General features: G+C 59.8%; 1 protein-coding gene across 1 annotated transcript; it reads left to right on the top strand.

The window, feature by feature from the left end:
• Positions 1 to 7206: 7206 nt before the first annotated feature.
• On the top strand, positions 7207 to 11685 carry TMEM161A (transmembrane protein 161A). Its single transcript, XM_048927585.1, is given in 13 exon segments — positions 7207 to 7513; positions 7516 to 7709; positions 8266 to 8369; positions 8444 to 8524; positions 8871 to 8968; positions 9055 to 9211; positions 9458 to 9609; positions 9679 to 9739; positions 9896 to 10039; positions 10175 to 10288; positions 10426 to 10600; positions 10667 to 10763; positions 10862 to 11685. Coding segments are annotated over 13 exon segments (1941 nt in total). The 3' UTR covers positions 11119 to 11685.
• Positions 11686 to 11950: the final 265 nt, after the last annotated feature.

Here is an 11950-nt window from a genome sequence, read left to right as displayed (position 1 = left end):
AAGCCGTGGCATTTGGAGGAACCATCCTGCCCAGCAGCTCGCTGCATGGAGAGCATTGCAACCCGTCTGCATAAAGGAGCTCTGGAGCTCCACTTGCACCAAACGGGTTTATTTTTGCCTCCCAGGACTTTTTCCCTTTCCCACCCTCCTCCTCTCGTCTGTGCAGCTCGGTGGTGGCAGGAGGTGACACTCCAGATCCATCCCCAGCCCGGTGCTGGCAGGGCGGTGTCATGCAGCATTTCCCTGAACGAGCCCTGGGGAAGGGAACGGCTCGAGATGCTCCGCGGTGCAATGAGGAGCAGCCCCTGCTCTGTGTCCTTGGGAAGCAGTGGTGGCAGGGTGCAGCCAGCAGAGGAGAGGGGAAATAAAGCAGTTTCCTCTTTTAAATACGCTGGGAGCTGCCCCAGGTTGGACCAGCTGGACTCAGGGGTGGTGCTGGGGTGCATCCTTCGGTGCACTGCGGATGGAGGCACTGAGGCTGCAGCCATTCCCTATGGGTGAGTTTGGCTTCCGTGCAGAGGGCACAGTGCTCTCCTGAAATTGTGTTGCCAGCTGCAATCTGGGCATTTCAACCTGAATTTGGGGTTTGCAGCACAACCCATGGCCTCACAATGCTGCAGCAATGTGGGGTTGGAGCTCAGCATGTGTGGAAATCATGGCTGTGGTCTCCCCAGCATCTCTCCTCCTTCCACTCAGCTCCTGCATGTGAGGGAGGACCCTTCCCAAGTTCAGTTATGGGAATCATGCAGCCCAACAGGAGAGATTTGCCCATGCACCTGCAGCATCCCAAGAGCATTTCTGCCCATTACCTCCCAGTTTGTTGAACGGAAAGACGCTTCAAACCAGCACAGAAACGTCCTCAGCACTGGAGATGGCTCCGCTCTGCAATGGAGATCAGATGGGCTCTGCTTTGTTCCAAATGAGACAGTAGCAGAGATGCAAGAGGGACCATTGGGTTCATTTATCCCATGGCTGGCACAGAATCGTTCCCAGGGCACTTCCCAAAATCCCACAGAACACGTCCACCCTGTGGGCATTCCTGACATCCCTGAAGCCCCAGGAGCACACAGAGGTTTGCACAGACGTGCCGAGGTCCCACTGCCTCTCCCCGTCCTTTGGGACAGGCTGCACTTTGCTGATGTAAAATGATTTCAAGGCAGATGTTCCAATGTCTGTTGTCATTGGGGCAGTCAGGGCACGGGGTTTGGGGATCAAATGGGACAATGCCAAGGGCACAGACACACGATGGCTGCACTTTGTGCACGGCGCCAGCTCTGTGTTGCTCCCAGGATGGAGCATTTGGGGCACCTGGACTGCTCTGCCCCTCCGCTTTGGCTTTCACAGCTGGAGGAATCATTGGAGGGAAGTGCAGCAAAATGACTCAGAAATGTGTATTTTTTTCCTGCCTTTCCCACTCCCAAAGCTGCTGCTGGGAGCAGAGCAGCTTTGCAAGACTTGGGGGAAGCAAGGACATTCCCCCACCTGTTTGCTTTTCAACTATTTTCTTTTAAGCAACAGCTGAAGAGCAGCAACTTGCTGGACTATAAATTCCCAAATTCCCCTGATCCTGAGCACGGCTTTTATTCAGATGCAGGCGGCGGAGCGGGGGAGAAGGTGACCACTGGCTCCATAAATATTATATGGGGCGACGGCGCTGCGCGGGGCCGTGGGCGCAGACAAAGCGCGCATTGAGCCGCTGGCCCAGCTGCTGCGGGCGGCCAGGATGGGGGTCAAGGTCAGAGGTGGCCCTGTGCACATTATCCCCCCCCCCCCCAGCCCCTTTCCCCGTGTCCATACCATAAAGTGGAGCTGCTGCTGCTGGCTGTCCCAGCGGGGTCGTGCAGGAGGGGAAACTGAGGCACCGTGCAATGACGCGCCGGTGCTTTAATCTCCTGGGGATCCTATGGGGATCCCTGTTTAAATCTGCCTTCACTGTGGGTTTATCCACCGGGGGCTTTGGGGTGCTCCAAGGGCAGCAGAACCCATCCAGGTTCACTCCTGCTGCCGTGCAAACTTGGATTTTAGAATATTTTACTCCCTTTCAGGCAATCCCTTAGCAACGCTTGTTTCCATGGCAAAGAGCGGAGAACCTCGGCGCTGATGCTGAGCTTTGCCTCAAACTCCTGTTCTGATCTTGCTCCAGGTCCATGCATGGGGATGGAGCTGGGACCAGGCAGTGCCCGTCCTGCACTGGGCACAAGGAGCCCTGAGCACAGGGAGCTCCTGCAGGAACGGAAGGGGGAGTTCAGCTCCATCCCTGTGAGCCCCACGCTGGGGGAGGGTTGTGGGGCATCTCCAAGCCTCACTGAGAGCAAATGAGGTGCAGTTAGCAGTTGGGGCAGATCTTCAGAGATCATCCCTTCCAACCAAACCACTGTATGGCTCTGTCATTCCTATTGTAAGAAATACCCCCAAAGGCACACAAGGTGAAGCACCACCGGGATGATGCTGCCAGCTCCCCATTCCCCAGGAAGGCCCTGGGGTTAAACCCAGGGAGTTAGGGGATAGGATGAGAGCTGTTACCTTGGGAAAGCACTTATGGCTGAGGGGACTTTTCCTGAGTGCAAACCCAGTGCTCAGAGTTGGGATTTGGTCACGGTTTCCATTTCAGTCGCACCCAAAAGCTGATGGCTGCTCACTGGTGGCAGCGTGAGGGCTGGGAATGCTGCTTCCCAAAGGCAACAACTCACTCCAAAATCATCATCATCGTTCCTGCAGAAAATCCAGATGTAGAGGATGCTTTCAAAAATCCCAGCACCACTCACAGCGTTTTGTAGGGAGCAGACTCAGGTTGGATATTCCATTTCTCAGTAGAGAGCACCCTGCCTTGGTGGCCAGTCCCAGAATGGGTCCGTTTGGGACGATGCTCAGGTCCAAGCACCAGGGATTATGCAGGGTCTCCCATTTTCTTCCCCAGTATCAGCATTTCCACGGGGAGAACCCCCTCAGCTCAGCCATTGGTGCTTTTGGTGATATTTAAGGCCATGCTGAGCACTCCATCTGCAGCTGACCCTTGCAGGTCACAGTGCTGATATCAGGAGGTGCCTTCTTGCCTGGGCATGAGCACCTGGTGCCAACATGCCCCATTCACAGCCATACAAACACCTCTATTCTTCATTTACATCAAATAAAACACACTTTTTCTAAAAAGAAGCAGGGAGGATGCAGCCACCATCCTTTTCTCTTCTCAAGGATGGGCAGAATTCAGCACAAAGTTGCTCACCGTGCGCCCACTTCCTCTCCACAATCAAAATCTTTGCAGTCCTGCACTATTTTCCTTTGTATCCCACAGCAAAAGAGCCTTGAGAGGAGCCTCGTGCAGCTGTTCAGTGGGCAGCCCCAGTGCCAGCAGCATTGCACCAGGGGCAAAGGGCAAACTGCATCCACCCCCATCCCCAGCAAAGGGGCAGCGCTGCTGCTGGGCGCCGATTGCCCCGTGGTGCAGAGGATGGCCACACCATGGCCCTCTCATCCTTGCTCCTGGAGGAGGAAAGGAGATCCTCCTCCCCTGCTTTTATTTTGCTGCAACGGGCGCTACTTCTTGCAGTGCTCCCAAAGGAGTCTTAAAAACTCCCAAATCTGACAGCTGAAACCGGCTCTCGCTCTGCTCATTTCCAAGTGCTCACCAGCCCTGCTTTATTTACGCCTCTTGTTGATGCCCCCGTCCCCCCACCCCCAGCCCTGGCTTTCTTCATGCACGCGCACAGCACCAGGCTCTGCCGTGCTGCTGGGAAGGGGCAAAATTAATCCCTATGGAAATTTATTGAAATGAATTCCCCGCTCGGACACTCAAGCTGTTCCCAGCCCGGCTTTTCCCAGGGCAGAGCAGCCGGGGAGGAGGGAACAGGACGGGGGCCCCGGTTCCCACCTGTGTGGAGCAGTGGGATTGGGATCTTCTCATTCCCTCTGCATTTAGGATCTGCTGAGACCCCCCATCCCAGCCCCAGCCCCTGCACCGAGCTCAGGTGGAGCAGCATCACCCCATAGGGCTGTAACAGGGGGGCACACGGGGTGGCACTGGGGCAGAGCCGGCACTGCATTGAATCCCAAGCCCATAAAGGAGTGGGAGCAATACCCCCAGAATGGGGCTCTGCAGCATCTGCATCCCACAGACAAGGCTCCTTTGAGATCAGGCACAGATGTGGCCTCGTCAGAGCATCCTCATGGATGGGAGGATGAACCCTCACCCCAAAACCTCATTGGAGGCAGGGATCGGGGATCGGGGCTGGGTGAAGCAATGGAACAGGCACTTGGCGGGGATTTATGCCATGCAGCACTTGTCAGTGCAGGTTTAGCACCCCATAAAGCAGCGCTGAAGGCCGAACGTGAAGGGAGAACACAAAGATGAGCAATTAAGGAGCGAATTCAGGTCCCACCAAGGGAGGATTGCATTGGTGGGGAAGGAGTGTGGGATGGAACCGGGATGCTGATGCTCTGTGTCCCTCCACAGGAACAGGGATTTGCTGACTGCATCCCACAGCCACAGCGCTGGATCCCCCTCGGCTGACCCATGGCATGAGGACACAGCTGAGAACACCACTGTTTTTCCCCAGGACAGCCTGTTTGCAGCACACCCAGCACAAGGCACAGCTCTCGGTGAGGATCTGGGGGCAGCACCCACCTTTCTGCACACTGGGATGTGATGTTTGTCCACGCTGCCAAGGTGGGCTCTGATCAGAGGGTGGGTGGTGGCACTGTCACCTCCTGGGGATGGGACTCTGGCAGTGTCCATCGAGGGCTCACACCCATTTCTCCCTTTAACAGGTGATGTGAGAGGATGCCGTGTGGTCTGGATGGCCAAGAAGGGCTGGAAGAGAGCCCAGGCATTGCCTGAAATGTGGGCAGGGTCCAGGCAGGTCCCCTCCCTGTCCCCAGGGTAAATTCTTACTCTGTCCCATCACTGGACCCTGGGGGTCCTGGGGCACAGAGCTGCAAACACTGAGCCCAAGGCACCGGGGGACACAAGACCTGCAGCAAGTGGAGGTGAAAAGGATAAACAACAACAAGTATATTAAAGGTGTTGAAAGCCTACAGCAGTGTCACAGCCTGGTCTCCCTTGTGTTGCTGATGTTGGAGCAGAATTTTCCTATAAGCCGCCCCAAACCTCTTTCCCCAGGGTCCCCAGCCCTGCAGAAGCTGTCCCAACCCCTTTGGAAGCCAGCAGCCATCTCTGCACAGCCACTGTGCTGCAGGGCACAGCCATGGGATCAGCTCCTGTGCCTCTCCTGTGCGCAGTCTCCCTCTCTTCTATCTCAGTCCAATGCTGGGAACCGGGCCCAGCTCTGCTTTGCCAAAGCCTGGTAGCAGTGGTGGCACTGGGGGGACTCACAGTGGGGACAGGAGGGGCACCAGCACCCACCGCTCCCACCCCTCCCCAACTTATGCCACCCCCCCCCCAGGACTCACTGCAGCTCCCAGCTCCCACCTGCGTGGCTTTAGCTCAAATTCCCAGCTGCTGCCTTACAGCTGAGCCTGGAAACCCATCCCTGCAGCTCCAAAACCAGGAGCACCGGTGTCTGTGAGCCTGAGTTCTTACTCACTGTCGGGATGCCCAAGCTGCAGATCCAACCTTGGATCTGGAGGGGGCTCCGAGCTCCCCTAGGACCCCACCATCAGCTTTGACACTTTGGGACGAGCACCAAAACGCAGCTCTGCTCCATGTGGGTGCAGCTCAGGGCTGTCCTCTCCCAAACCCATCGCACCGGCACCGCACGCGCCTGCAGCAGCATCCCACCACCCAAATATTGAGCCGTGCATTCAGTCACCCCGCCGAGGGCCGGGGCAGCGCGGCTGAAGGAGCGTGGCAGTTTGTTATGCTAACCGAGGGGGGCTCCGCTCGGGGGACGTGTCGGAGAGGTCTGAAGAGCAAGGAGTTCACAGGCCCTCTCCCTTTGTCATGCTAAAAGTGCAACACAGAAAATATATACAGGCAGCTGCTCAATGGAGCGTGAAATACAAGTGATTTCTCCGGGAGCTCTGGGTAATGCAATGCAGCCCAGACAATGCCCACCGCAGCCCCACCGCCTTTGTGCGAGATGGAAAACTTCGGCGGGGGGAAACAGGACGGCAGCTCTGAACCCACAGCTGCCCCAGAGGGCAAAGTCCCTGAGAGGGTCCCCAACACCCACCCATAAGGACCCCAACAACCGTAGGGTCAATAACACCCATAGGGACCCCAACAGCCATAGGGTTCATAATGCTCACAGGGTCTCCAACATCCATGGGGCTCTCTGCCATAGGATGGATGGGAGCTCTGCTGCCACATCCCTGGGATCGGCTCTGGGATGCGGCCCCAGCAGCACTGGGGACGTGGCCAGGCCTGGCACGCTGTCCCCGAGCACGGGGTGGGGACCCCGTTAACGGCACGCCGACATCCCAGCAGAGTCGAGCACCGCCCGCGGCAGCAGCTCCTATTGCTGATGCAAATTGGAGCATCCCGCAGGAGGAGGGAGCGGTGTAAAATCAGTCCTCAAAGGAGCTTTTGTGTCTCCGGGGCTGAGGTGCTCAGAACATCCATCTTTCCCCTTTCCCCTTTTTTTTTTTTTGGAACTGAAACCCGACACTGGGCCGGGGGGGGGGGGGGGGATGGCGGGGGGTTCCCGGGGCCCCGAATTCGTTCCAGGCACCGACATCCCCCCGGTGCATCCCCTGCGAGGGGTGGGGGTCCGGGGGTTTGGGGGGTCGGGATACGGGCGGTGCTGGGGGCGGGGGGCTCTGCTCGTGGTGAGGGCGCCCGGCAGTCAGCAGTGGGGGGCTCGGGGGCGTCGTAACCCGTGAGCTCGGCCCTATCGGTGGAGGGCTGCGCGGATCCGGGGGTGTCTGGGGAGGTTGCTGCTGCCCTCCGCCCCGGGCCGGGTACCGCAACCCACGGGAGACGCTCGGGGCACGGGCGGAAGCGACATCTAGCGGGAACGCGTCCCGTCGCCCGGAAGATCGATATCCATGGCAACCCCTGGGCATCGCCCCAGCCCGGCCTGGGGGCACCGGCAGCGCCAGGGACCTCCCCCGTTGGGGTGAACTGGTGCCCATAGCGAGGTCAGAGAGGTCAGCGTGAAGTGCTCTCGAGCACCGTGCTGGGCCCGGGTCACCCTGGAGTGCCAGGAGCAACGCACGATGCTGTTTGCAATGCACGAAGCTGTTTGCAATGCACGAAGCTGTTTGCAACGCGTGCAGCGATGCACGGTACGGTTTGAAGCACACAGAGCGATGCACGCTGCACAAACCCTTCCCCTGCCGTCAGACAGCGCTGCCCTGGCATTGCCCACTTTGTCCCCTCCGGTGTCACAGGGCAGCAAGGGGGTCAAATGCATCAAATGCATCAAACGGGAAACTCGTGCAGAAGGAGCCGCAGCTTTCAGATCTGTGCGCACCTCTGCACTCCGAGCACAACAACCGCGGGGCTGCGCGGGCATTGCAAAGCCTCCCTTCGTGCACACGTACAGCACACAGGGCGCACGCACGATGCACACACGCACACGCTCCGCAGGGCTGCACGCACGGAACGCAAACACGGCACGGAACCACAGCTCCCAGCAGGCAGCGCCCGCGGAACAGACCGCCAGCAGAGGGCCCGCCCCCCCCCCCGCGACGCTGCCTTTCCATTGGTCAAAGAGCTGCCAATCGTCACGAGGACGGCGTCGGATTGGCCAGCTGGGAGAAGGGGTGGAGGGTGGGCTTCCTGTGGCCGCCTTTGCGCTGACCCCAGCATGGTGAGAGCGGGGCGGGGGGTGCAAGGCCTGGGGGGGGGGGGGGGGGGTTGCATGGTTGTCCGGGGGAGGTGCATGAAGGGGAGGGAATGCTCAAAGGTGTGTGAACGGGCTGTCCCGAGGGGGTTACGTTTAGGGGGTTGCATGCTCAGGGTGCTCCGGTGTGGGTGAGTGCCTAGGGGTGTTGCTGGGTTCGTGCTCCGGGGTGCATAGCCGAGCCTGTGCCGGAGGGGTGCACGGCCGGAGGTGTTGCATGGTGGGTGCATGCTCAGGGTGCGTGGCCAAGGCTGTCCCGGGGAGTGCACAGGCAGGGGTTGCACATCCAAGTTGGGTCGAGGGGAGTCTGTGCTCAAGGGGTGCACGGCCAAAGGTGGGCTGCTCTGGGGGGCTGCATCTGGGGTATTGCATGCCCAGTATGCTCTAAAGTGACTGGTGCATGCCCAGGGCTGTACGCATGCCTGGGTTGTCCCACAGCCCCTTTGCTGCTGGGGGCTCCCCCGGCACGGAGGGGCTCCAGGCAGGGTTGTGGCAATGCAAACCCTGAACCATCCCCGTGCAGGCGGTGATGGGGGTGCAGGTGGTGGTGAGCCTGCTGGCAGCGAGCATCATGCAGAAGTTGGCCCCGCACTGCTCTTTCGCTCGCTGGCTGCTCTGCAATGGCAGGTATGCCCCCCCCCAGCCCTTCATCCACAGGGTTTGGGGTAAACCCGGCCCCGCTGACTCCTGCTGCTGTGCAGCCTGCACCGCTACAAGCACCCATCAGAAGAGGAGCTCCGTGCCTTGGCAGGGAAGCAGCGCCCCAAGACCAAGCGGGACAGGTCAGCACTGCAGACACCCAGTGGGGGGTGGTGGGAGTGATGCCCAGTGTTGGGTTCCCCTTGAGCTGCCTGAGGGTACCAGGGGTCCCTGCTGTCAACAGGCTGAAGTTCAAGAAGGCTGAGTGCCAGTTCTGCACTTGGGTCACAACAACCCCGTGCATCCCTACAAGGCAGAGCGATGGGAGGGAGTGATGGGGATGGGTCAGGTGGGACTTGGTGATCATAGAGACCTTTTCCAACCTTCCTGATTTTATGATGAGGAGCTCCCAAATGGGGATGCACAACAATGGGGGACGCGAGGCGCTCTCCAGCTCCGTGCCCAGTTCCCCAAGCCCATCCCTTGCAGGAGGATGAATGGTGTGACAGATGACAAGCCGCTCTCAGTGCCCCGTGACATCGACCTGCACCTGGACACCTCCCCCATCACCGCCGTGGATGCTCTTGGTACCTCCCAGCGCCCTTCTCCCCCTGCACCCAGCCCCATTTGGTGACCCACAGCCACAGTGCTGACATCTCCTCACGGCCTGCAGTGCTGCGCTATTTCCTGGAGTACCAATGGTTCGTGGACTTTGCCGTCTACGCCACTGCTGTGTACGTCTTCACCGAGGGCTACAGCTGTGTGGTGGAGCCACAGAGGGAGATGAACCTCGGGGTGCTCTGGTGCCTGCTCACCGTCTTCTTCTCCATGTATCCTTGTGCCTGCTGCTGCTCTTTTTGCTCCTTTTCCTTTATTATTATTATTTTTTTTTGCAATGAAATGCCATTTGGGGTAGAAGATGAAAATTGATGGACTTACAAAGCTTTGCTGCTGAGCTGTGCCCAGCAAGAGCCTTCCCTATGGGCCTAACGGCATGGATGGTGTGGGGGTCCCACTGGTGTGGGGGTTGTCCCTGCAGCCCCCCCATTTCCTTGACAGCCCCCCCCTGCCTTCAGAAAGGTCTTCTTCATGGTGATGCGCCATTACTTCCGCTCAGAGGAGGGCGGCGAGCGCTCCGTCTGCCTCACCTTCGCCTTCTTCTTTGTCCTCCTGGCCATGGTGGTCCTGGTGGTCCGCGAGGACTATCTGGAGTTCGGCCTGGAGCCCGGTGGGTGCGGGGAGCCGGGGTGAGGTGGGCGGCCCTGGGCATCCACTGATGGCTGTGTGCTGCCCACAGGGCTGGACAGTGTCAGCAGCAACCTGGAGAGCATCCTGAAGCCACGGGGGTGGGATTGGACGTGAGTTGATTTCAGGATGGGAAATGGCGGTTTATTTTTGGAGATTGCTTTGAAAACAGTGCTTTGTCCCTCTGTGACCCAAAGGACAGAGGATCCCCCACAGCTCTGTGGGATTGGGGTCAAGCCGTTTCCCCGCCTTCCCTTGTTTTTCTGCAGGCTGCCCCTCGCCAAGCTGGCCTTCAAGCTGGGGCTGGTGGCCCTCTGCTCCTTCCTCGGTGCCTGCCTGACCTTCCCGGGGCTGCGCCTGGCCCAGACGCATCTCGACGCCCTCCGGATGGCAGCCGACAGACCTCTGGCCCAGTTGGGTGACACTGCGGTGTGGGGAGGGGGCATAGGAGCCGGGACACCCCTGGTTCTGCTGTGGTGGCAGAGAGTGAGGGGGGCCGGGAGAGGGAGGAGACGGGGACGCGGCTGTGCCTGATGTCTGCGCCGCAGGGTTCTGCTCCATGTGAGTTTCCTGGCTCCGGTACTGGTGGTGGTGATGTGGATCAGGCCCATCTCACGGGACTTCCTGCTGCACACGCCCATGGGCAAACAGACGGTGCAGATGTGAGTGGAGCACGGGGGGCAACGGCCATCCTCTGAGGGGAAACTGAGGCACGGGCGCACCTCGTCCCCATTCCTTCCCTGGGAGATTCCGGAGCGTGGGACCCCCCCAGCAACCCCGTCCTCTCCCCCCCACGCAGCCTGTCGGACTCAGCCTACAACACGGCGCGGCTCTGGGCTGTGGTGGGGCTGTGTGGGCTGCGCCTGGCAGCCACCCGTCCCCACCTGCAGGCTTACCTGTGCCTGGCCGAGCGCTGGGTGCAGCAGATGCGGAAGGAAGCGGGACGCATCGCCGCCGTGGAAATCCAGCGCAAGGTGCGTGCGGGGGGCCGGGCTGAGGGTTGGCTGTCAGCCACACCGCTGATGGCCGTCTGTGCACAGATCACGAGGATTTACTGCTACGTGCCTGTGGTCAGCCTGCAGTACCTGGGGCCCATCATCCTCACCCTGCACTGTGCGCTGCTGCTCAAGACGTTGGGTGAGTCACCACCGGGCTCAGCTGCAGGGATCAGGGCTGGGGACATGGGGACTGACCCCCCCCCCCCCCTCTCGGCTACCGGCCCCTCTGCCCCACAGGGCACCACTCGTGGGGGCTGTACCCAGAGTCCCCTTCCGTCCCCATGGCGGTGGCCGTGACAGCTTCGCATCCTGGTGGTGAGGATGGAGAGGACGTGCGTGCGGCAGTGGAGCAGATCACGGGCGTGCTGGGCGGCATCCTCACCCCGCTCTTCTTCCGTGGACTCTTTGCCTTCCTCACCTGGTGGGTGGCCGCGTGCCAGGTCGTCACCAGCCTCTTCGGCCTCTACTTCCACCAGCACCTGGCCGTGTCCTGACTGGGGCAGCTGGGAGCCGTGCTCGTGTCCCATGCCTGTGGGGTGTTTGTCTTCGTCACCTCACTCCCACCTCGGTTGGTTTCCCTGCTTCCATGTGCCTTTGGGTCATGGGGACGCTCCTGCAGCCGGCTCTTGGCAGGATGGGTTTTATGCATCGGGGTGCAGCAGTGCATTGCCTCTCCCCTTCTGCCACCCATCACCGCTGTGCCTGTCCCCATTGCTCCGGCCCCATGCAGTGACATTAGAGCCAGGTTCCCACAGTGGGGTTTGCTGCTGCAGGCTCCAAACCGTTGCCCAAAGCTCTGCTGCCAGCAGGGATCCCAGCAGGGACTGTCACAGTGCGGTGGGTTTGGGGCAGCAGCCTCATTTCCTGGAACAGACTTTGGGGTTTGCTCTGCGTAGTTTGCCTCCCCTGGCTGTGTGTGTGTGTCTTTATAGGGTCTCTGCTCCTCCCAGCGAGGTCAGAGCTCTTGGGGTGGTCCCCTCTGCTTGGTGTGAAATCCTTTGGCCCAGCAGCTTTGGCTGTTGGCTGTTTTAGAAATAAATAACCCAGAGCTCGTTTGATCATCCCAGTGCTGCTGCTTTGTGTTTTGCTGCCCCGAAGCCCCTCTTGGAAGTGCTCTGGCAGCAAGGGGTCAAGGCTTGTCCTGGGAACACAACCAGGCCAATATGGCTCTGCTCATCCCAGCAGGGTTAGGGGCTGTGGGGTACACAGCCCTCCTGCAGCTCCAATGGGCTCCTGGAGGCAGCAGCATGGTGGGTGCTGGTCCAGCTGCATGTAAAAGGATTAGCAGGTCTGGGCTGCTCAGAGAAAGGAGAGGGGCTCTGATCC

The sequence above is a fragment of the Lagopus muta genome, chromosome 26 (genome assembly GCF_023343835.1).
Source record: "Lagopus muta isolate bLagMut1 chromosome 26, bLagMut1 primary, whole genome shotgun sequence".
Classification (NCBI taxonomy): Eukaryota; Metazoa; Chordata; class Aves; order Galliformes; family Phasianidae; genus Lagopus; species Lagopus muta.
Note: the sequence above shows the minus strand (reverse complement) of the source record. Positions and strands in the feature narration are given on the sequence as shown.